A 22,991-nucleotide genomic window follows, 5' to 3' on the forward strand; every position below is an offset into this window, starting at 1 on the left:
GGAGGCAACAAAACATCCAGACTCTGTTGTCCTTTAGTTTCTTTTCCTTTTCCTTTTGCACGTCATCGTGGTGTTGTGTAGGTAGCTCTGTGTTTTGCTCCTTCCATCTCTCTAAGAGTGGATGCTGCCTCCTTACATTCCCAGAGATCACCGAGACGGTCCCTCCTGGAATTCGTATTCTTCGTGAGGCACACGAAGCCGCTTGGTCTTGAACATCATTTCACCTTGGAACTGAGTGTGGAAGTTGACAAACGGGCGGATACCTTTATCAGCCATTATTTAGTGTACTGACATTGATTCTTCAGGTGGATGTTTTTAGATCCCCTTGAATTCTGCCTGTGGGGACCGTTTCTTCCCTTCCTCACCTTGTCTACCTTCTTGGGATTTTTACTTCCTAACAAGGTGTTGATGGAGGTAAATAGCATGCAACTTGCTTAATAATATAGGGAACACAAATTGGAACAAGTGGTGTTTTACTCAACAAATTGGGAAGCATTTTAAGTGTTGGCAAGAGTGTGCAGAGACGGGCACTGCCGAGGCAGCTTGGCACTGTGGCCAGATGCACAGATCCTGAAGCCAGCCTGAGACTGGTGCTGGCTTGGCTCTGCAGCAGCGGCCTTGGCAGCACTCAGCCCTCCTCACCCTGCCTGTCTGCTAAACAGTAGGGTCATGATGCTGCTCCCATCTCCACAGGGTTACTGTGCGGAGTAGGTCATTAAATCTATAACCACGACCCCAGACAGCCAGTGTGAGGTGCTTTTCTAGTAGATGAGGAAATAATACTCCTGTTCTGTTAGTGGAGTGCAAAATATGTTCTTTGGGGAAGGTATTTAGGTGGTCTTAAAATTTTAAGTATATGTGCTTTTTGATCCTCCATTTTCTTTCTAGATACACGTGTTATAGGTATATTTCTGGCTGTATAAAAATTGAATGAAAGAAAATATATGATCATATATTGATGTTACTGAACACCATGTGACAAACCAGCTGAATGCAGTGGTGCACACACCTACACAGATGTACGCCCACACACAGAGACAGGGAAAGATCTGCAGGTATGTTTAGTGAGGAGACTGAGTTTTAGAATGTTGGGTGATTGGACCCAACACCAGGTCATGGGGGTGATGAAGTCCGGCAGAGTCAAAGGAATGAGAAAAGAGTTTGAGAGAGAAAGTGGGACCAGGGGGCCATTGCGAATATGGAGGCTGTGAATGGCCTGAGCTCTGGACGTCCAGACTATTTATTGGTGATCAAAGAAACACAGGTGTCGAGAATGTGGCAGTCGAAAGGGAAAGCATGTGGTCTGCAGCTGTGATGGTTTAGCATTTCCTTTGAAGCATGTGGAACATACTCTGCTACTTGAGATACTGGAGAGCAGGTTCTTTTAACTCAAGATACATTCGATCCTGGGAGAGCAAGGAGCCAGCGAATCTAGACACGTTCCAGAGGCCACGAGCCCTGGATTCTGTCCAAGCCATGAGGGGTTTTATGCCCTAGGCTTAGATAACAGTGCATCAGGGTAGCCTTCCACCCTTTAGCACAGAGCTTGGTGTTCCAAAGGCCATGAGGAGTTTTAGACCCTGGACCCTGGACATGTTCCAAGACTCTTTTACATTATGTCAGACATGCAAGCCCTGCCTCAGCTTCTCCCAACACTCAGCTTTTCCCGACACTCAGCTTCTCTGCCAACATAGAAGAAGCAGCATCTTGATTCTGCTTTTCTTTAAAAAATCAATGTAGTGGTATACATACATATTTTATACTTAACCTTATATCTAGGAGTCTAAACTTTGACATATAAAAATCTCCATAGTGGTTATCTGTGGGGCACAGGTTTGGAGCAGAAACAGGCACTTTCCCTTTGGACTGTGTTGTTTGCCTTGTTCGTACTAAGAATGTGCTCACGTTGGTTGTACTGTTTGCTTCTAAGTTTTTATAAAAAGCAGTAGACTGATGCCCTCAGTGTCCTGGGAATAGAGGCTGTGCTTTGGGTCTGAGTCCTGCCAAGCCCCACCACTCACTTGGGTGGTGAAGTCAACCTTTCCGTGCCTGAGTCTTCTCATCTGAAATTGGGGAATAATAGCCATAGGCTTGTGGTGAGTTTTGAGTCCTTATGCATGAAAGACTCAGAATCATTTGGCACATGGAGGTTACCACTGGGGCATTGGTTTGCCATCTGGAGGGGGAGGCATCAGCACCACCAGGTCAGGTGTTAAGGGGTGGCCCCAGACACCACGTCTGTGGGGAGGTGGGGCTGTGAGGCTGCCTGTGTGTGTGCTGGGAGCACCGTGCTTCTGTGCCTGGCTCTGTGTGTCCTGGGAGCACCGGGCTTCTGTGCCCGGCTGTGTGTGTATGGGGAGCACTGTGCTTCTGTGCCTGGCTGTGTGTGCGCCAGGAGCACCGCACTTCTGTGCCTGCCTCTGTGTGTGCTGGGAGCACCATGCTTCTGTGCCTGCCTGTGTGTGTGCCAGGAGCAACATGTTTCTGTGCCCACCTGTGTGTGTGCCAGGAGCACCACGCTTCTGTGCCTGCCTGTGTGTGTGCCGGGAGCACCGCACATCTGTGCCCACCTATGTGTGTGCCGGGAGCACCGCGCATCTGTGCCTGCCTGTGTGTGTGTGGGGGGGGGGAGCACCACACTTCTGTGCCCGCCTGTGTGTGTGGGGGGAGCACTGCGCTTCTGTGCCTGTGTGCCAGTGTCTTGCACATCTGCAAGGAAGGAAACCCAGGGCCATGCATTTTCTCCGACTAGCAAGAGAATCTATCAAATATGAATAAATGTACAGTGGCAGGTTAAAACAAGGTTAATGTTGCTAATATGAATATATTCAGCCTCCTGTAACTATCATTGTGTAAGCATAATTGAAAAGTTCCTATAGCAAATGCAATTTGTAATCTTAAGGTATTATTAAATGTGCAAATCTTATTTCTCATTAACTGTGTTTAAACATAGAAAAGAGGATCTTGGCCAGGCACAGTAGCTCACACCTGTAATCCCAACACGTTGGGAAGCTGAGGTGGGCAGATCACTCGAGGTCAGAAGTTTGAGGCCAGCCTGGCCCACATGGTGAAACCCTGTCTCTACTAATGATAGCAAAAAAATTAACTGGCTGTGGTGGTGGGTACCTGTAGTCCCAGCTATTCAGGAGGCTGAGGCAGGAGAATGGCTTGAACCCGGGAGGCAGAGGTTGCAGTGAGCCAAGATCGCACCATTGCACTCCAGCCTGGGCGACAGAGTGAAACTGTGTCTCAGAAAAGAAAAAGGGAGAGAAGGGGGATTTTGTAATTGAGACAACAAAACACACATGATTGGGCCCTAAGATAACTTTTCCTCGCAGCCTCTGGCCTGGCAGGTCAGTGTTCTGAATCTCGGCTAGCCCAGCATTTTGATTTCATGTGACTTTTTAAAACAAAAATAAGTGTACCTTAAATTTTTATCACTAAGTTAGTGTATTCGGGCTCTTGTAACAAAGTACCACACAGTGGGTGGTTTAAACAACAGACACTTGTCTCGGTTCCGGAGGCCGGAGCCGGAGACCCCGAGCTGCCACAGGGCTGGGCCTCTGGAGGTGCTGAGGGAACCCGCCTCAGGCCTCACCCCGGCCTCGGGTGCTCAGCGATCCTGGATGGGGTACCTGTCACTGCAGTCCCTGCCTCCATCATCATGTGAGCTGCTCCCTGTGTCCGGGCCTCTCTCTCCTTTTACAAGGATCGAGTAATTGGATTTAGGGTCCATTCTAACCCAGTATGACCTCATCTTAACCTGGTCATAAGATGGCCCTGGCTTAAGGTGGTTCAACCTGCGATTTTCACCTTTACAATGGGTTTATCAGGTTGTAACCCCATTGTAAGTCCAGGGGCATCTGTCTCTGCACAGGCCCTGCTTCCAAATAAGGTCACAGATATGAGGGGTGATCTTTTGCAGGGACACGATTCAACCCACGGCAGATACTGAAGCTCACAGTTCCTGACTCCCACATCGATCTTTGTAGAGGACTGTTAGGGTGAGGGAATGGTGGTAGGACCACTGACAACACTGTGTTTTCATTCTGAAGTTTTGGTTTTTTTGAGGTCTCTGGGAAGTAAAGGCCAGGAGAATAATGTAAAGCCCAGTGATTTGAGCTCACGCTATCTAGGTGGTTCCGTGTGGGTTTTCTTATTTGGGCAGACTTTTCTTTTCTATCTGGTTAGCTCTATCCTTTTTGATTCTTACATCTAGAATACTTCTGTTTCAGGAGTCTTTCATGCTTTTTTCAGTACACCAGTTAATTCATTCAAATGAGATCTCCTCTTGCAAATTTTAACTTTTATGTTGCCTCATTTATGTCTTCACTTTCATTATAAACCGTAATATTTTAAAGTTAAACAGTAAGCTTAGGTCCAGCTTTTAAGTCTGAAGTGCATTAAAGATTTATATATGGAAAATTACAGAAACAAATGTGATGTGTACCTAAAATTGTGGTGACTCACTTAGATAACCATTGAGGAATTGTTAGTTTTCAGGAATATAATCAATGATCTTAGAGAGATTTTAACTTATTTGTTCACAAATTCAGTCAGCAGATGTTTGTTGCTAGACATTTTCCAGGGCTGGGATGCAGCAGTGAGCAAAACAAACTCAGGAGAGTTGGGTCTGAGGGAGGAGGTCACACAGGTAGTCAGAGGTGTGTGCTGTGGGGCGGGCACCTGGGTGGGGAGTGTTTTCTGAGGGGATGAGAAGTCCCAAATTTGAGCCAAACTCTGGAGACACGGAGGGAGAGGGCTGTGCGGGGGTCTGCCGGAGGAACGTCCTGGGTAGCAGCGAGAACCAGCGCAGAAGCCCCACGGCGGGAGCAAGCTGGGGTGTCCGGCAGAGAGGTGGGGCCCAGAGTGGTGCACGTGTGCGCAGTGGTCTTCTGAAAACTGCCTTGCATGGACCCCCTTCTCCTGACCTACAGTGCATTCTACAGCTTGCCTGCCACCCAAATAATTTTCCTTAGAACTTGGCAGCCAGAATGGCACAGCGTCAATCTTATTTTTAGATTCTTATATATAAAATTGGGCATACGCCCAGACAGCCTGCCTCTGAATTGAGGCTGGACAGTCGGGATTTCCATCATTTCTGTTCAGTGGTTCTGCCTGCATTCTTGGAGTGGATGCACCCGCTTCCAGACATTTGCAAAACTGAAGAGCAGACTGTGGAGTGAGCAGAAGCTGGGAGGAGAGAGAGAGCCGGTCTGTGCAGGGCCTGCATAGAAAGGGCAGGAGAAGGAGCTGCCTTCGTAGTTTTCGGGTGTTCTTGAGATTCCCTGGGAACGCAGAGGCGGAAGCAATAGACTCGCCAGCAGCCGTTCATAAACAGAACGAGCACCCCCTAATGCGGCCACGTGGGTGGCCGGCCCTGTTCCCAGGGCCCCAGCCTGCCGCGTGTGTGCTGACTGCACAGCTGTGGTTGTGATGGCTTATCTGCCCCTGCATATTCAAGTTAAAAACTGTCGTTACAGGCCCACGGATGACAGTAACCAGCCCCCGGGCCGGGGCGTCCTCTCCATGCATGGGCTGACCTACGGAGTCATTCGTGTGGACTCAGAAGAGAAGCTCTCCGTGCTCACTGTGCAGGATGTCGGCCTCGTGATGCCTGGAGGTGAGTGTGCGTCGCAAGCCACGCAGATTAACCAGTTATTAAATGCTTTTCTAACACACATCACCAAAGCCCACATTCCCACGTTCCTGTGGTGTGTCCTCGGGCTGAGGGCCTCACTCCCAGTCTTCTGAAGTCCTTGTTAGGCTTCAGACATTTGAGGCAGCGTTCCCTCTCCTGGTAGACGATTGAGAAGATGGGGAAGGGCAGCTTTGCACAGTGGGGCCTCAGGCTCCTCTTCCCTGGAAGGCTTCGGGGCCAGTGCAGGGTCCACACTGGTGCTTGGGCAGCTTCCCTTCTCTGCCCCAGAGGACGTGCCCGTCCATCACCCTAAGACACCAGCCAGAGTGGGAACAGCCAAGCTTGGCTTCCCCCAAGGCAGATACGTGTGAAAACCAAGGAATGTGAGTCTGTGTGACCATGAAGCCTGTTTTCAGCAGTAGAGCCCTTTTTCCAAGTCTCAGAAGCCTTTTCCACAGATGTGTGAGGAAGCACCCAGCTGCAGGGCCCACCAGCCCCACCAGGAGCGCCCAGGCACCTCCCAGAAGCTGCTCTACCATTCTCAGGGTGCACACACCTGGCGCTCAACTCATGGGGTCACTGGCAGCATCAGCCCCTGGCTCTCTGGCCCCTGAAAGGGAACCTGGCTCTTTTCTCAGCTGGGAACCCCAGAGCCTGTGTCTCCTGCTGAGCCCTCCAGGCATGGGGTGTGGGCTCAAGCCCAGCAGGGTAGCCATGCCCGTGCGAGCAGTGCTGCCACCATCAGCAGCAGGTTCAAGACGCCAGGTCAGGTGGGCCTCAGCAGGGACCCCCGCCCCGTGGAGTCTCACAGAGGTAGACCCCTCATGCCCCTTCATGGTGACCTGCGCTGGGGCCAGGCACTCCAGAAGCTCTTGCCTTTCTGTTCGCCCGGTTTGGCATAAAAGAAATGAAGGCAGCCCTTGGCTTCCCTACTCCTCACTACCGCAGTTCCCTGTGGACGCCCTCCAGCATCCCCGCGGCTCTGCCTCTGCTTCCAGCCTCCAGCCCCTGTGTCCAGCCCACTCCCTGCCCCCCAGCTGTGGCCAGGCCCCCTGGCTCCATTTCTTTCTTTAATACCTAGTTTTCAAATAAATGGAGCTTCATGGTGAAGTCTTCAAAAGGTTCTGAAGGACACAATGGAAACGCTCCTTTGTGACTGTGAGAGCAGCCGCGAGCTTCCCAGGCTCCCTGTCAGAGGCACCTGGGGCTGTGGGACAGACGCGTGTGCCCCGCACCCCGTGTGTGTTCTCTGCCCTGGGTTTTGGGGTTTTCTCACATCATGATAGACCACTGCCTACACACGCATATTTTATATCTTGGGGTCCTTTGTCAGCACGTAACGAGCTCCGTGCTGTTCTCGAGGTGGCACAGTGCTACGTTGTGAGAGCACTAAGGTTATTTGAGCCTCCCCTGTTTGGGGATTTTCCCTCTTTTGCTGCTGCAGTGAGTGACCCCCTCGTGTCTAATGGAAACAGTTCTCGAAGTGGGAGTTCTGTTTCAAAGAGAACTACCGATGTAGCTTTTATGATGATTGTCTTTTCGAAGCTTGTGAGGCTTTACACCCTGCCGAGCGGTAAACAGCAGCACTTCTTTCTCCACTCCCTTATCCGCCCTATTACCTGACTTTTATTTTTACCAATATGATGGGTGAAGAATCTTTCAGTGTAATTTTAATGTGAATTTTTCTTCCTGTGAGTTTAACTTATGTTTCTGCTGTTCCACTTCTTACACACCTGTACTCCAGCCCAGCGGGTGCCGGCTGTTTCAGGCTCTTTCTAAACAGTTCAGCTGTCACTAATGCACACCCCACCCCTCTGAAGCATGAGGCTCTTGGCTCCCTAATCAGATTTGTGGCTTGCAGTTGGGGGCTACGTAGGACGTTGTTGTTCAAAGCATCAAAGTGTTGGTGGTACAGACCAGTGAGAACTGATCACACTGAACCGTGCACGAAGCGCTCCAGTGGTGTTCTCGGAAGGACTCACCTTGCATGGAGCATGAAATTGAAGGTTCAGATTTCCCTAAGACATTAGAGGCTTGATTTGCAGAGTTCAGGTTGCACCACGTTGCTGATGTACGTGTGGCAGGTGGCCCTGAGGTTGGTTCTGAGGGTCCTCCCCAAATCTAAATGGCAGATGATGTTACGCCCCTAAATACAACTTGCACATTAACATTAAAGCAGTTGCAATATTTATTGATGTTTCAGCTATGAAATTGGCCATATTGCTGCAACAGGAAAAATCACGGCTTTTCAGGGAAAAGGAATGTCTGGCTGATGACCATCCATGCAGTTTTTCTCCAGACCCCATTCCTGTTCACTGGTGTCCTCGTTCATATTCGCGTCTTCCCTGTTTCCTTTATTCTCCCCACCTACCCCCTCTCACGCTGCGTGTGCTTTTTCCTGTTTGCTTTTAGCCATCATGTGTTCAGTGAAGCCAGACGGGGTTCCTCAGCTGTGTAGAACGGATGAGATCGGGGAGCTGTGTGTGTGTGCAGTTGCGACGGGCACGTCCTACTATGGCCTCTCCGGCATGACCAAGAACACCTTTGAGGTAGGTGGAGGACAGTCCTGCCACGAGCACTGCCTATGGCTCCGTCTCCAAACAGCCTTGGCAGGTGCATAGTGACAGACATGGAATGTAAGATCCATTTTCAGCAAGACGTGTTTATATTCATGAAAATGATGGCACTTTACCACTTTGTATCACTTTTGATACATTTGTTGTATCAGCATTGTTCTGACCTTATAACCAGGGTTTAAAACAACAAGCACGATTTCCTAAGAAAGGATCCTTTTTGTTACTTTTCTCACTTTTACTGTGAAAAGTGGATCATGAGGGAACGTGCACTCGTGTGCGAGAAGGACTTCACCCAAGTATGTCTATGGTATACACAGACGCGTGTGTAATGTGCGCGCGCACAGATGTGCTGTGTAATGAGCAGAGACATGAAGGGGTCAGACACACGTTCAGTGCTACAACTCAGAACTCATCTTTTTACCAAGTAGGTCCTGGCCTTACAAGTAGCACAATATTTAAGCTATACGTAAGAAAATATAAATTGTTTGGGGATACATTTCCTAAATGTTTAGAACTTTTGGTTGTTGTTGAGACAGGGTCTTGCTCTGTCACTCAGGTTGGAGGGCAGTGGCACGATCACAGCCCACTGCAGCTTTAAACTCCTTGGCTTAAGCCATCTTCCTGCCTCAGCTGCCGAGTAGCTGGGACTGCAGGCGTGTGCCACCACACCTAAATAATTAAAAAGAAATTCTTTTGTACATATGGGGTCTTGTGCTGTTATCCAGGCTGATCTCAAACTCCTGGTCTCAAACAATCCTCCCGTCTTAGCCTCCTAAAGTGCCAGGATTCAGGCATGAGCCACTGTTCCTGGTCTAAATGTTGAGAACTTTGGATGTGTCTGAACAGATGTTACAATACCTGTCCATGATAGCTTTCTTGAATGTGAATTGAACTCTCTAAAATATCCCTCGAAACTGAGCTAGATGCAAAGCTAAATAAAAACCCCATCTCCATTTCTATGTGATTTATCTGCAAGGGTGGAGGAAAAGAGGTTTACAATTTGAACTGATTGGATTTGCTTCCTTAATATTTTTCTTTTCAGCATACTTCCAACAGGGGCAAATAACATTTTATGAATGAATAGAGATTACTTTAAAACTAACATACGTTGTTTAAAATGTACCTTGACTCTTCACTCATCTTTTACATTGTGGTTTTGTAAACGAAGTAATCAGTTCTTGCTGAGTGGCCTCCTGCGAGTCTTCTGGGTGTCACCTGTTCAGGGTTCAGAGGCAGGAGGAGCTCCCGCAGGTGAGTGGAGGTGCAGGAACGGATGGGGTCCTGCTGAGGTGGGCGGGAAGTGCGTTTCTGCCTGTTGGCCACCAGCGGTAACTGCGACCTCGGCCCTCGGGCAGGGTTGCTGGGATGAAAGGCAGAGCTTAAGCAAAGCAGGTGCCGTGCCGGCAGGAGAAGCGGTGAGGACTAAAACCAGCTGGCCACGTGAACGGTGGCCTGATGGATGCTGTTTCCGCAGGTGTTTCCCATGACCAGCTCCGGGGCTCCAATCAGCGAATACCCGTTCATAAGGACAGGCCTGCTGGGGTTTGTGGGTCCTGGGGGTCTCGTCTTCGTGGTGGGCAAGATGGATGGCCTCATGGTGGTCAGCGGGCGCAGGCACAACGCCGACGACATTGTGGCCACCGCGCTGGCCGTTGAACCCATGAAGTTTGTCTACAGGGGAAGGTCAGTGGCGTTCTGCAAATTGAGCATATAGTTTCCGGTCGGCCACAGTTTTTATGTGGTTTTGAAGGGTTGAAAGTTGCACAGATTCCTTAAATGTATTGTGTCTCGGTTTCCTCTTCTGTATAATTGAAGCAACTGGACTCTGACCTCTGAGATTTAACCTAGTTCTGAACGTCCAAGATTTTATAGAAATTCCCTGAACCCCATAAATATATTTCCATTGAACTTCCCCTCTAAGTATAAAGGAATATACCGTAGAAAACTTCTGATAAATAACGGCACAAATTAAAGATCCAGATATTCATCACAGAGCGGGTTGGAGAGACCCAAGGGTGCCGGTTGAGTCACAGACTTGCATGCGCGCAGACGCTCGCCACTTCCCTGCTCTACCGCCGTTTTCTTCCCTGCCTTGCCTGGCACACAGCGGAGGCTCTGTGATGAAATGAGTTGCTGGGGTTCCTGAGTTTTTGCCAGTCGGGAGGAAGTCATAAAGTGTTTTAGAGCCTTTTTTCAGTTTGGAAGCTGACAGGAGCAGGAAGTAGATACCTGGAGATGATGTTGCCTCCTTTGAATTATTATTTATTTTTATTTTTATTTTTATTTTTTTTTTGAGACGGAGTCTCGCTCTGTTGCCCGGCTGGAGTACAGTTGAATTATTTTTAAAGCTACAACCTCTTTGTGAAAAAGAGTTTACTAGAGGTGACTGTGCTGTACTGATGGTATAAGGCACATATACCTAGCAGAAAATCACTAGTTCTGAAACAGGAAATTTCTACTGATTTGGAGACCATTAACTTCACAGGTACAAACTCAGCTGTGAAGGGTGTGGCTCTCTCAATTTCAGCAGGTCTGATCACTGCACATTTGCCCCTCCGTACCGAAAGGCGTAACCTGGTCACCAGAGCCCACGGGTGCTGTGCGTGGCCTCCTGGGGATGAGGGTGACCTTGCCTCGGCAGCATCCCTGGGCGCCTCCCGCAGCTCTTCCCGTAATGATGAGTGGGGGGAGATTTGGAAGCACGGCTGCCGTGTTGAAGTCGTAGTTGGAGCTGTGTCACCCGCTCGTGATGGTGATGGAGCCCTGATCGCGGAGGGAGGGCTGCATGAGCGTCCGGTGCAGGCTCACCGTGCTCCTGTGTCCCCGCAGGATAGCCGTGTTCTCAGTGACTGTGCTGCACGACGAGAGGATTGTGATCGTGGCAGAGCAGAGGCCCGACTCCACGGAGGAGGACAGCTTCCAGTGGATGAGCCGCGTGCTGCAGGTTGCCCTCCCTCGCCCTGGGCACTGGTCCTCTCTGCCTTGTTTCTGGCCTCCTTCCTTCCTTCACATCATGGCGTGACCAGCTGTGGCTTTGCCCATGGGGTGGCCCTTTTTCCCTTCCCTTCGTTTGATCAGAAATTACATCAAGTGTCCAGAAACTCGGGGGTGTAGGGACCAGGAATTGGCACAGCTGGTTCCTACTGGTCACCTTGGGGAGGTCAAAGGAAGCTTTTTGTTTGATCGTGAGAACATGTCTTTTCTCCAAAGTTCCTTTTTTACTGTGTTTGGTCTTCCGCAAGCCCTGGGTAACATTATTCAGCTTTAGTGAGTTTAGTAAACCCTTTCTCTTACCTTGGCGTTTTTGCACTGGGAATAGTGCTTATACTGCACAGGCTTCTGTGTATTGTGGATCCCTATTTTTGTTATTCTGTCAAGTTGGAGTTTATTGCCTGGCCTTGGTGCCAGCAAACACCCTCCCCAAAACCCCGCTTGGTGGGATCCATTTGTCAGAAACAAAACAGCTTTTTCTGGAGGGCTCTCTGCACGCCTGCAACGTCCTAATGTGCCCCCACACCTGCGTCACAAACTTGCCTAAGACTCGACAGAAGCAGCCAGGTATGTGCACCACCTGGGCAGCTTGAGGTGCGGGGAGTTCCCTCAGACTGCGTGCTTGCGGAGGTCTTGATTCACAGGATCTCATGGCGGAGAGGTCTGGGGAGTTCACACAGACCCACAGCGCGAGGAGGTGCAGAGGTCCCACACAGGGCAGCGTGGCTGGGAAGGTGGGGAGTTCCCTCAGGGCCTCGTGGCACGGAGAGGTGTGGGAGTTCACACAGGATCTCATGGCACAGAGAGGTGCGGGAGTTCCCTCAGGGCTGCGTGGCATGTGGGAGAGGAGTGCGGGGAGTTCACACACAGGGCAGCGTGGCCGCAGGAGAGGTCTGGGAGTTCCCTCAGGGCCTGCATTAGCCTGGAGAGAGGTCTTGAGAGTTCACACAGGGCCGCGTGGCACGGAGAGGTGTGGGAGTTCACACACAGGGCCTGCAGCGCGGAGGTGCGGGGAGTTCCACCTGGGGCCTGCATTGGCACGGAGGAGTCTTGGGGAGTTCACACAGGGCCACGCGTGGCATGGAGAGGGTGCAGGGAGTTCACACAGGGCCTGCGTGCTGATCTTGAGGAGTTCACACAGGATCTCATGGCATGGAGAGGTGCGGGAGTTCACACAGGGCGTGGTACAGAGAGTCGCGGGGAGTTCTCTCTGGGGCTGCGTGTACGGAGGGAGTGCGGGGGGGGATTCACACACAGGGCAGCGTGGCACAGAGAGGGTGGGGAGTTCCCTCAGGGGCAGCGTGGCAGGAGTGCCGGGGAGTTCCACCACAGGATCTCGTGGCACGGAGGGTCTTGGAGTTCACCTGGGGCCGCGTGGCAGAGGGTCGCGGGGGAGTTCACACAGGGCAGCGTGGCACGGAGAGGTGCAGAGGAGTTACAGGGCGTGGCACGGAGAGGTGTGGGAGTTCACACAGGATCTCATGGCATGGAGGTGGGAGTTCACTGGGAATTGCGTGTACGGAGGAGGTGTGGGGAGTTCCCTCAGGGCCCGTGGCACAGGAGAGGGTGTGGGAGTTGCAGATTATGGCATGGAGAGGTGAGGTAGTTCACACAGGGAGCCCGCACGTGTACGGAGAGGTGGGACCACACAGGGCCTTGTGGCGGAGAGTGCGGGGAGTTCCACAGGGCCATGGCACGGAGGTGTGAGGAGTCACCTGGGGCAGCGTGGCACAGAAGAATAGGGAGTTCACACAGGGCTGCTTGCAGGAAGCTGATGCTTGTGGGAAAGAAGTGGTTACCCAAGAATGACGGGCGAGGGCAACTGGATTCCCGGTCTTCTGTCTGTAAATGCCTTGCTTTTATTCTCTGTAGGCTCAGGGGTGTTAGTGTGGTCGTCAGCACATAACTGGCTGGCTCTGTTCTCTTGTAGCAAAAGCTCATTCTCCTGAAGGACACGGCCGTGCTGCTCACTTTCTAAGCACATCGGGTTCACGTGTCTTGTTGCTCTTTCACTTCTGACCTACTTCTTATTTTTTTCTTATCTTGTAGATTTCCTTAAATATTCTTTCTCCATTACTTCTCCCCCCGCCCGCACCGTTTCATTGTTCTCGCGGTCTCTGGTTTTTATGATTGACAGTTTTTTTCCAAACCGTTGTTCTCATGGTCTCTGGTTTTCCTGATTGGCACGGGGAATGTGGAGTTGCAGGGAGCAGTATCCATTTCACTACATTCTGTGGGTGCATGGCCTTCTGTTGGGAGCCACTCAAACCATAGGCATCCTCCCTCAGGGAGTGCCCTGAAAGGGTGGGAAAGCCGCCTGTCTGCCGCCTCGGGAAGTAAACAGCCTTGTGAAGGACACAGGCCGTTGCTCTCCCCAGGCTGCTTCTGCAGTATGAAGATTTATAACAGGTGTCGGCGCTCTCCAGGGTATCCTCATTGTGAACTCTGAAGCGACCTGATCCTCTCTCCCCACTGGTTGGTTCATTGTCAGACACTCGACTCAGAGACCCGTGGTCCCAGCTGGGAAGCAGCTCAGTAGTTGGTGTGGAGAAAGGGTTCAGACAGGTGTTTATGGAAGGGAGGATCCTTTGCAAATACAAAGTTGTAATGACTCCATAGCTACAGGGCTTGGCTCACCTGAGCCAAATGTTGAGACGCGACTGGGAAAACCCAGGGAGAGAGAGCAGCCGGCAGCCTCACGCCAAGGTCAGGAAAACCCAGTGGGGAGACAGAGCCAGCAGCCATGCGGTGCGGTCAGGAGGCCTGCAGAAAGCCCTCTTCGTCAGGGGTTTAGCTGGGGAATGGTGGCGCAGGAGATTGGAAATCTTTTTATTCTAATACAGAACTTCATTAAATGAAGCTTCATGTGATAACTTTAAAGAAAGAAAATAATATATATATTTAGTGTCTCATCTGTTTTTGCTAAACTGAGAGGTTACCTAATTTTGTGTCTTTAAAAAGCTTTTTAACAAATATTAACTGGCAGAGCTGAGGCCCCATGAGTTGCTCACAGACTCATCTGTCTCTGCTGAGGGCCTGAAACGCAGCTTGGGCCTCAGCTTCAAACCACAGAGACGGAATTGGGCTGGATGATTTCTGAGGCCCCTTTGGATGAACATTTAAAATGACCCTGACAAGTGAGTAGCCTATTGGAAGCCAAAGCAAACATTCCTTGAGCCGTTTTATGGGTGACAGTGTTCTGAGATGCTGGAAACGGAGACAGCCTGTTGACAACCAAATTGCCTTTCTTACTGGATGCATTCATATTTACTCAGGGAATGGCACTGTGTACCCTCAGATTATCTTACTTGAGCACAAAAGTATTAAAAGACCTTTAACTTACCGGCTGAGCTGGTACAACTATTAGTTACAAAACAAGGTCCAATTCCTCAGCTTTAAAGGTTCCTGGGAATATTGCCCCAGAATCGCAGGAGGAATCTGCTGAGGAATGGCCAGAGCCCGGCACCCAGGAAGGGCTTGTCTCTCGCTTGGGATTCCGTGTGTCTTGCTGCTGTCTTTGAGATAAAACTGCCGCCCTGTGCCCTGAGCGAATTCGCCAAGCATTGCATGGCAGGATATTTGATAATACCAGCGAGGCAGCTGCTGACTTGCAGATGGGTGAGTCCATTAATGGGAGCGGAGAGAAGAGACTTGAGCCTCAAATACACACGTTTTGGGATTCCTCTCAACTCTCTAGCTCAAATGGCAAGGCTGTGATATACCCTGGGAGCATTTGGGACACGCCCACCTCTCTTCAGCGGGGAAGACCGTCAGCGGCTGCCAAGAACGGACTTTGAGAGTGAGGCGCGGCTAGAAGGCCTCTGCCTCCCAGGAGCTGTGGGGAAAACTGTGTCCCTGAGTCTGCGTGGGAGGCATTCAAGGCCCCAGACTTCCATTCAGAGGATGCACGTGGAGATGAGGGAAGACGTAGCGGAGGGGCACAAAATAAGGCTCCACAAAAGCCTGATCTCTTCTCAAAAGCTCGCTTTCCCTAGTATGAATTCTTAAAAACATTATGGGAAACCTTGGAACCCATTTAGGCCAGTTTCCAAGTTGGCTTCTTAGAAGAGCCGTGTCGTCTTGCCCAGCATCGGTCACCAAGGAGAAGGCTAAGAACTTCATCAGCCAGGCGTGGTGGCTCATGCCTGTGGTCCCAGCGATGCGGGAGGCCGGGGTGGGAGAATCGCTGGAGCCCAGGACTTCGAGACCAGCCTTGAAAACATAGTGAAACTCTGTCTCAAAAAAAAATCTGTTAAAGATGCTTCATTCAGAAGAGGCTTCTATCTGATAGAGATAGAGGATGCGCGGCGGGTGAATGAGGGGCTCCTGGGTGTTCGGAGATCACACAGGAGCAATTGTTCCCACCACGGGGCAGCTCCCTTCCTTCCGGCGCCTGACCAAATTCTTTAGCTAAATGTGAAAAGGCTATTCCTCTTCCATACTTCATTAAGAACTAAGAAAAGAAATTCAGTCTGTTCACAACTGCGACGTGAACATTCAAAAATGATTTGCTGGGTGTAGAAGGCATTTTACTGTTACACGGAGTCCAGACTCGAGGCTCCTACACGTCACCTAGAACCCAAGGCACCGGCAGGCAGAAGCCCAGACATCTGCCTGTAGGCCGTTCTCCAGATTTCAGTCCTGGCTGAGGTGCCTTCTGCGTAGCTGTGAAGAGTGGAAGCGTTTCTGGCAGCCCACATTTGAAAAGGATGGCTGCGCATCTGTAGAGACCCGGTGGCTCTCCTCTCCCTGGGGGCCGGCCACAGGACGTCCGGCCCTGACCGCCTTGCTCTGGTGCCACCGTTTCCGTGAGAGAGCTTTCTGGGAAGCGGGGACTCCGTGGTGAGTGGTCGCGATGTGAGCTCATCCTAAGCGCGTGCAGTTGCCACGCCCAGTCAACTGCATGCGTGCGATGTGTGTTTTGACAGGGCAATATAGACAATCTGCTTAGCTACAGCTCTGCGGCATTAGTAGCAATGCGCATATGGCCCTGGTTTATAGACCTGTCGCGACGCTGTGGGAATTTAAGACTTTGGCTTGTGTGTAGCCTGCCCAGTCATTCCATTCTTCCTCCCTCTTCCATCCCCTCCATCCCCCCCTCCATCCCCCCCTCCATTCCGTCCCCCCGTCCCTCCCCTCCGTCCCCCCTCCGTCCCCTCCGTCCCTCCCCTCCCCTCCCCTCCACTCCCCCCTCCATTCCCCTCCCTCCCCCCCCCTCCGTCCCCTCCGTCCCCCGTCCCCCCTCCCCCCCTCCATTCCCCCCCTCCCCTCCATTCCACCCCTCCCCTCCATCCACTGTTCCTCCCTTCCCTCCACCCCTTCCTTCCTTTTCCTCCTTCCTCCACCCCAGATGATCCACTCATTCCATTTCTTCATTAAGTCCATTCCTTCACTGGCTGACTCTATCCATCTGTCCACGGTCCTTCCTTCTTTGTCCATTATGCTTGTTGTCCACTGTCTGTCCACAATCAGATCTCAGGTGTGTGGACCCCAGAGAACTCGAACAGACGGGAGCCACAGGTCTCTACAGTGAAACAAATCCTGGCTTTTAATTCTGTGTTTGTCTTCCGTCTTATTTTTTACAATCAAGGCTGCGAGTGCCGGCACCCGGGGCTCTCACACTAACTGGAAAGTCAGGCGTGGGCTTGGAGGGCCTCCAGGGAGCTTCCGGAATGATAACAACATCGTTTCTGAGGAACCCAACCAAGGCTTGTCACACTCCCCTTCACAATCCTTTGATTTCGTTGAATCCCTGTTCTTAGAAGGTTTATTCGAAGCCCAGTCTTTCCAGAAGTTTTCCGAGAGTAAGGTCTTTACCAAGGAGGGAGGTCAAGTCTTAAGGAATTTCTCTTTTGTTTCCTCAAGGCCGTGTCTCTGTTTCCTTCCAGAAATCGGCCCCGCCTCTGTGATGGTGGGGAACCTGGTCTCTGGGAAGAGAATTGCGCAGGCCAGCGGCAGAGATCTGGGTCAGATCGAAGATAACGACCAGGCCCGGAAGGTAGGAACTGGGTCCCCGACCCTCCCCGACCCTCCTCGACCCTCCTCGACCCTCCCTGAGCCTCCCCTGCCATTCCCCACAGTCCCCGGTCTTCCCCGACCTTCCTCGGCCATCCCCCACCGTCCCTGACCGTTCCCGGCTTTCCCCGACTTCCTGCACTGGTGGTGGTTCACCACTGCCAATCTTCCTTTATTCTACCTGTCTTCTCCTGCAAGAGACCACATAATTTCATAAGAAAAATGTGTTTATGGGAGATACAAAGTTTCAAAGAATGTCACAGCAACGCAGAAGTGGGTGACGGGTGTCCGATCCCACAACTGGCAGGACCGAGGCAAATGTCTGGCAGTCCTTGTCCGGCCCACGGTTCCCCGAACTCCTTCCTTTCCAGTTTCCCCACCAGCCCAGATCCAAAGCCCGCCCTGCCCACAGCAGCTTGCAGCAAAAGGCTTCTGTCCTGTGCTCTCTGGACCCTAAGAAGCAGTTCGAAACCCAGGTTTAGGGGCCAGGCCTCCTGACAGTGGCGTTAAAAGCCACAGGAGAAACTCCCAAGGCCCAGACTTTGCACAGTGCACCATGTGTATCCACGGTCCCCGTCAGAACCGTTTGGCCTTGACCGTGCGCCGTGTGTGTCCACAGTCCCCATTAGAACTGTTCAGCCTTGAGAATGCTCAGGGCTCACCCAGAGGTCCTGTTTCCCGCAGCCAACAGGTGTCCCCTTCTGTGTGGCCCATTAGGAAATGGGACAAAATCAGCCCCGTGAAATGTTGATGAAAGGGATGAAGCCGTATCTGTGGTTTCTGTCCCTGACGTGAAATAAGGCTGCCCCTTGTACTGTGGAGCAGGTCAGTGGCACACGTGTGGTTTGTGTAATTTGTGGCTTCATGCCATCGGGGTATTGCCATTCTAGAAACCTAAATTTATCAGAGCCCGCTTTTCAAACCAGATCTGATTCTCTCATTGTAGCCACCGAAATCCATGTTGCATCTTCTGGAAGCCCCAGGAGAAGGGGTTTCTGTGCAGGCTGCTCCTGCCTGTGAGGGAAATGGTTCCCATCCTTGGGCAGACTTTCAGAAAACTTCACACCAGGGTACAGCACCAGCCCTTTGCCTGTGACTGACTCGGGCGCTGTGAATCTAAGCCCTGCAGGAACAAAGCTGTGGGCACTTGCTTGCCCTGTGGTCGTGTGTGACGGGGATTTCCCAGCATGCATGTCTTCGACTCCGCGGAGAAGCATGTGGTTTTAAGACCCAAAGCACTCGGCCTCTATGGGTTTGAGTATCCAGGTTGCCCCACCTCAGACCACACAGCCTGATCCGACCGCACAGCCTGACCCGACCGCACAGCCTGACCCTCACCCCCGTGCTCTGTTCCAGTTCCTGTTCCTCTCAGAGGTCTTGCAGTGGAGAGCACAGACCACCCCGGACCACGTCCTCTACACGCTGCTGAACTGTCGGGTGAGGCGCGGGGCTGGCGTTCCCTGGCTGCTGGCCTCAAGGGGCCCAGCCTGGCTCCTGGGAGCGCTCCTGCTTGCTTTCTGACTCAGTCCTTTTGCTTCAGTCTTACGCGAATTCTTTTTATGTTTTGCTCTTCTGACTAATGAGACTTTGGTACCTAGGGATTGCTTTTAAGCGTAACCATTTGTGCAGTTACTCACACCTACTTGTGTATCAGATATTTTAGCACCCTGTTTACAATATTTCTCCCCCAAAATGAGTAATTAATGGTATCTACCGGAGAGAAATTGCAAGTCTATGAGATATTTGCGTTTTTATTTTGATTACTCAACTAGTTTTTGTTTTGTTTTTTGAGACAGTCCTGCTCTGTTGCCCAGGCTGGAGTTGAGTGGCACGATCTCCACTCACTGCAAGCTCCACCTCCCTGGTTTAAGCGATTCTCATGCCTCAGCTTCCGAGTAGCTGGGACTACAGGCGCCCACCACCACATCTGGCTAATTTTTGTATTTTTAGGAGAGATGGCGTTTTGCCATGTTGGCCAGGCTGGTCTAGAACTCCTGGCCTTGAGTGTTTCACCTGCCTTGGCCTCCCAAAGTGCTGAGATTACAGACATGAGTCACTACACCCAGCCCTAAACCACTTTTTTATACATCGGAAGTTATGTTTATTGCAGACTCAGGAATGAAAATCATTTCCACTTTGTAATTTAAGTTCCTGTTGACACTTTACATAAGAAAACCACACTCATCAAATACTGTTCCACAGTAGTACTTAAGAGTAAGGCATTAAACAAGCTAATACTATTAACAATAAAAATTAAATGCAGAAATCTTAATATGCTTGTAACTTCTTTTTGCCCCGGACGTAAAACTTGAAAACGGATGAAAAATGTAAGTCCTCTTGACAAGTATAGGCACTTTTGCAACTCTTCAAAAGTCATGGCTGCTTAGAATTGCTCAATTCAAAATCTTAGCATGTGAAGCCGCGGATTGAAGACAAAAGGAAATGCCAGCAGCATCAAAAAATTACTCCCCGACTCTCTGGTTTGAGTTTCAGTTATCAGACCATTCTCTGCACGTGCTTTAGTTGATAGGAACAACCTCTCCTCCTCCTCCTCTGCCAGAGAAGTACTCATCGTCTTGACATTGTCGTGGATGCTGAGTTGATCCCAGCAGTCGGTCGTTCACCGTATCTGCTCAAGACCGTTTCCCAGGAAGAGCCTTTAAAACCAAGAAGGCCCATTTCTGCCACCTCCTTCGGGCCCTCGTTCACTGGCACCGTGATGGAGCCACTGCCCGGTGCCTACAGCTCAGGCATGGGGGCTAGAGACCTTGAGGACCAGAGTTGCTGTGGGTCCCTGTATCTGAAATGCCACCTTCCGCTTTTCATCTTTCTCCACTGCACCCTTCCTCAGCCTGTGAATATGGATGATACCCCTTTGCTAACCCGATCGTCAGGTTCGCCGGCCTTGGGTGCTGTCTTGATTTCCTGCCCATCTCTGCTTGTCTGATTCTTTGTCCTCTCCAAGTAGTGTTTCTCCGGTAGACTGCTTGTGACTTCTCGTTCCGCTTTCCCTGTGGTCTTCATGGTTCTCTAGAGACTTCCAATGTCACCTCCAACGTGGTGACCTAAATCTGCAGCACTAACTCCAGCCTCCTTCGACACCTCAGATCCCTTCTGCTGAAAGTGCTTCTTCCCTCCCCTGATTTCCTCACAGAGGCGGCTACCCCTCTGCAAGCTGCAAGCAGTCAGGGGCAGAGTCAGCTCTGAGTTTCTCTGAATCCTTGCCCCAATGTTGCCTGATACGTTGCTCCCGTATGTGTGGGTTGCACGCATGTCTGTGTCCAGTAATCTAGAGGTATTGATGGGCAGCTCAAGAAGTAGCAGAGACCCCCATATACACAAAGATTCAGAAATGATTTGGGTACGTTCGTGGGCAATATGTGCCATCAGGAGGAGGAAAATAGAGCTGTTCCAGCTGTGCCTGATTTGGGGACGATCCCTCAGAATGTTTGCTGGGTGGTACCACGGTCCCGGGCTCAGCATCTGGTCTGGCCCTGGTGGGTTTCAGGACGGGAAACCCCAGTGAATGTTGATGAGGATGCCAGAGAATGACGACTTACCTGCGGTGAATGGCTGTTGCTTTATGGGACACTCGCCGAGAATGCATCACGTTAACATCGAGTATGTGGGAATGGAAAGTGCAAGCCAAAGCCAGTGGCATTTCTCCTGAGGTAGACGCTGCATTAGGATTCCTGGGGAGTGAGGCTAAGAACAGTGTCGCGTGTGTGGAGTTGCTGTGTGGTGTAGCTGTGTCCCATTCAGCCACACGGGGTAGGGGAAAGGTGGCAAGGAAGAAGGGAAACTGCTCAGCTGCTGTAGACGCCTGGGGCTGCCAGCCTGCAGTGTGAGCCAGGAGCGACTGTCCCTCCCCACTAATGGGGAGTCCAGTGTTTGCTCACCTCATCCTTTCCGGGCAAGAAAGGCACCCACCTGGTGTCACCCATGGCACGGCCCCGCCCGGCCATGGAGCAAGAGGTGCCTGCTCACGTCTGACCGGCTGTGAAATTGTGTGCCTGTCTCCAGCACAGCACCATCTCAAGGGGCTTTTGAGGAACTTATTTTAAATCACCCTGCAAGCTGGCTTCAGGACCTAACACCCGAGAAGGGATGCCGTCCTCGTGGAGCGTGACTGGAAGCTTTGCTGTTTGTTTTTATGTCAGCCCTGAAAGGGGTCAACCAGCATTGAGAAAATGGCGTTTCGCAAGGTCATCAAAGATAAAGGACAGCGCACAGCATGCACGTTACACTTCACGTTTTCCGAGTACCCATAGGTGGGGATTTCTGTGCACCGGAATCAAAACGTTTTCAAAGACACTCTTGGCTGCTGGCTGTGTCTCATCTGAGCCTCTCAAATCTCAGGACCCAGGAAGTGGGCAAACCACAGGCTTTGTCATCTGACAGCAAAGCGGCTGTTTGATAGGGGATCGGCTTCAGCTCTCCAGAGATGGAGAAGAAGCTGTTCCACAAGCCGAACAAACCAGACTGGGCGCTGCTGCTGCAGGCAGGCGTGGCATGAGAATGGGCTGTGGGGTGGCGAGGCCTCCCTCAGCGGGGCGGGGCCTCCCCAGCGGGGCGGGGGCTCCCCAGCGGGGCGGGGGCTGAGCCGATTCTGCCCGGGCTCTTCTCAGACCTGCGGCCCCGCCAGCCGCAGGCCCGGCCATGCTCACGGCGATGGGTGGTGTGCTGGTTTTCCTTGTGGGGAGACCTGCCCCTGGAGTCGGGGTGGATCTGAATGGATCCCATCGGCACCCAGCCTGGCCGTGCGGAGTGTGTCTGTCCCGGTGGGCTGGTTGCTGTGAGCAGGTGGCAAGGAGCCGCCCGAGAATGAATGCTCGGAGGAACAGTCCAGTTTCAAAGGCCCCCAGATCTGAGTTCTCAGCGGGATTTCCTGGACTCCAGCCCTGCCTGCCTTGTTGTCTTTGCCCATCTCTGCCGCCTTCTGCTCTTGGGCTCTTCGACTTTACATCAGTTTCTGTTTTCTTACTTTTTAGGTGTCCTCTGAGTGGGGAAACAATTAGGGAAATGTGTGGGATGAGAAGGTTGAGTTCAGAGAAGTGTAAGCTAACTCTCTCCTCCATGGAGGAGACCAGCCAGTCAGCAGGAAGGGTCTGAAGACCCACCGGGCCGTCACGTGGGCAGCCTGCCCGCAGCCCTGGCCTGTGCAGAGGTCCTCAGGGAGGAGGCGCTTTCCCCACAGACCTAGCTGGCTCATCGGTTGTCTGGTGGACGTTTTGGTAGAGGTCAGGGTCTGGCGTTCACATCTTGATGCTTCCTGAGACATTCTCTTCACTCCCACCCTGTCCCGCCCACGTGTTTCTGACCCGGGCCCTTCCAGCTGGGAGGCTGACGTGCTTTTCCCAGCATGGCCGCTGAAGAGCCCCAGACACCGTTCGTCCATGCAGCGTCCTCTTTGTTGCACGAAGTCGGCTCCCTGACAGCCTTCTCGGGCTGGCTGCGCGCTCCGTCCCCCGTCCCCACACTCATGCATTCATCTTTGTAGCTGTGACTCACTAAGAATTCCTGGGCCGGGCGTGGTGGCTCACGCCTGTAATCCCAGCACTCTGGGAGGCCAAGATGGGCGGATCATGAGGGCAAGACATCAAGACCATCCTGGCCAACATGGTGAAACCCCGTCTCTACTAAAAATACAAGAATGAGTTGGGTGCGGTGGTGGGCGCCTGTAGTTCCAGCTGCTCAGGAGGCTGAGGCAGGGGAACAGGAGAACCGCCTGAACCCAGGAGGCGGAGGTTGCAGTGAGCTGAGATTAT

General features: G+C 51.8%; 1 protein-coding gene across 1 annotated transcript in view; it reads left to right on the forward strand.

The window, feature by feature from the left end:
* The window catches only part of DIP2C (disco interacting protein 2 homolog C), a 136,331-nt gene that overhangs the window by 44,778 nt on the left and 68,562 nt on the right, over positions 1-22,991 (forward strand). The window contains exons 14-20 of the mRNA XM_031652570.1: positions 5,484-5,623; positions 8,054-8,190; positions 9,692-9,900; positions 11,047-11,161; positions 11,553-11,775; positions 17,097-17,206; positions 18,580-18,660. Coding sequence (XP_031508430.1) covers positions 5,484-5,623; positions 8,054-8,190; positions 9,692-9,900; positions 11,047-11,161; positions 11,553-11,775; positions 17,097-17,206; positions 18,580-18,660 — 1,015 coding nt within the window. The remainder of the gene's footprint in view (positions 1-5,483; positions 5,624-8,053; positions 8,191-9,691; positions 9,901-11,046; positions 11,162-11,552; positions 11,776-17,096; positions 17,207-18,579; positions 18,661-22,991) is intronic.

The sequence above is a fragment of the Papio anubis genome, chromosome 11 (genome assembly GCF_008728515.1).
Source record: "Papio anubis isolate 15944 chromosome 11, Panubis1.0, whole genome shotgun sequence".
NCBI lineage: Eukaryota > Metazoa > Chordata > Mammalia > Primates > Cercopithecidae > Papio > Papio anubis.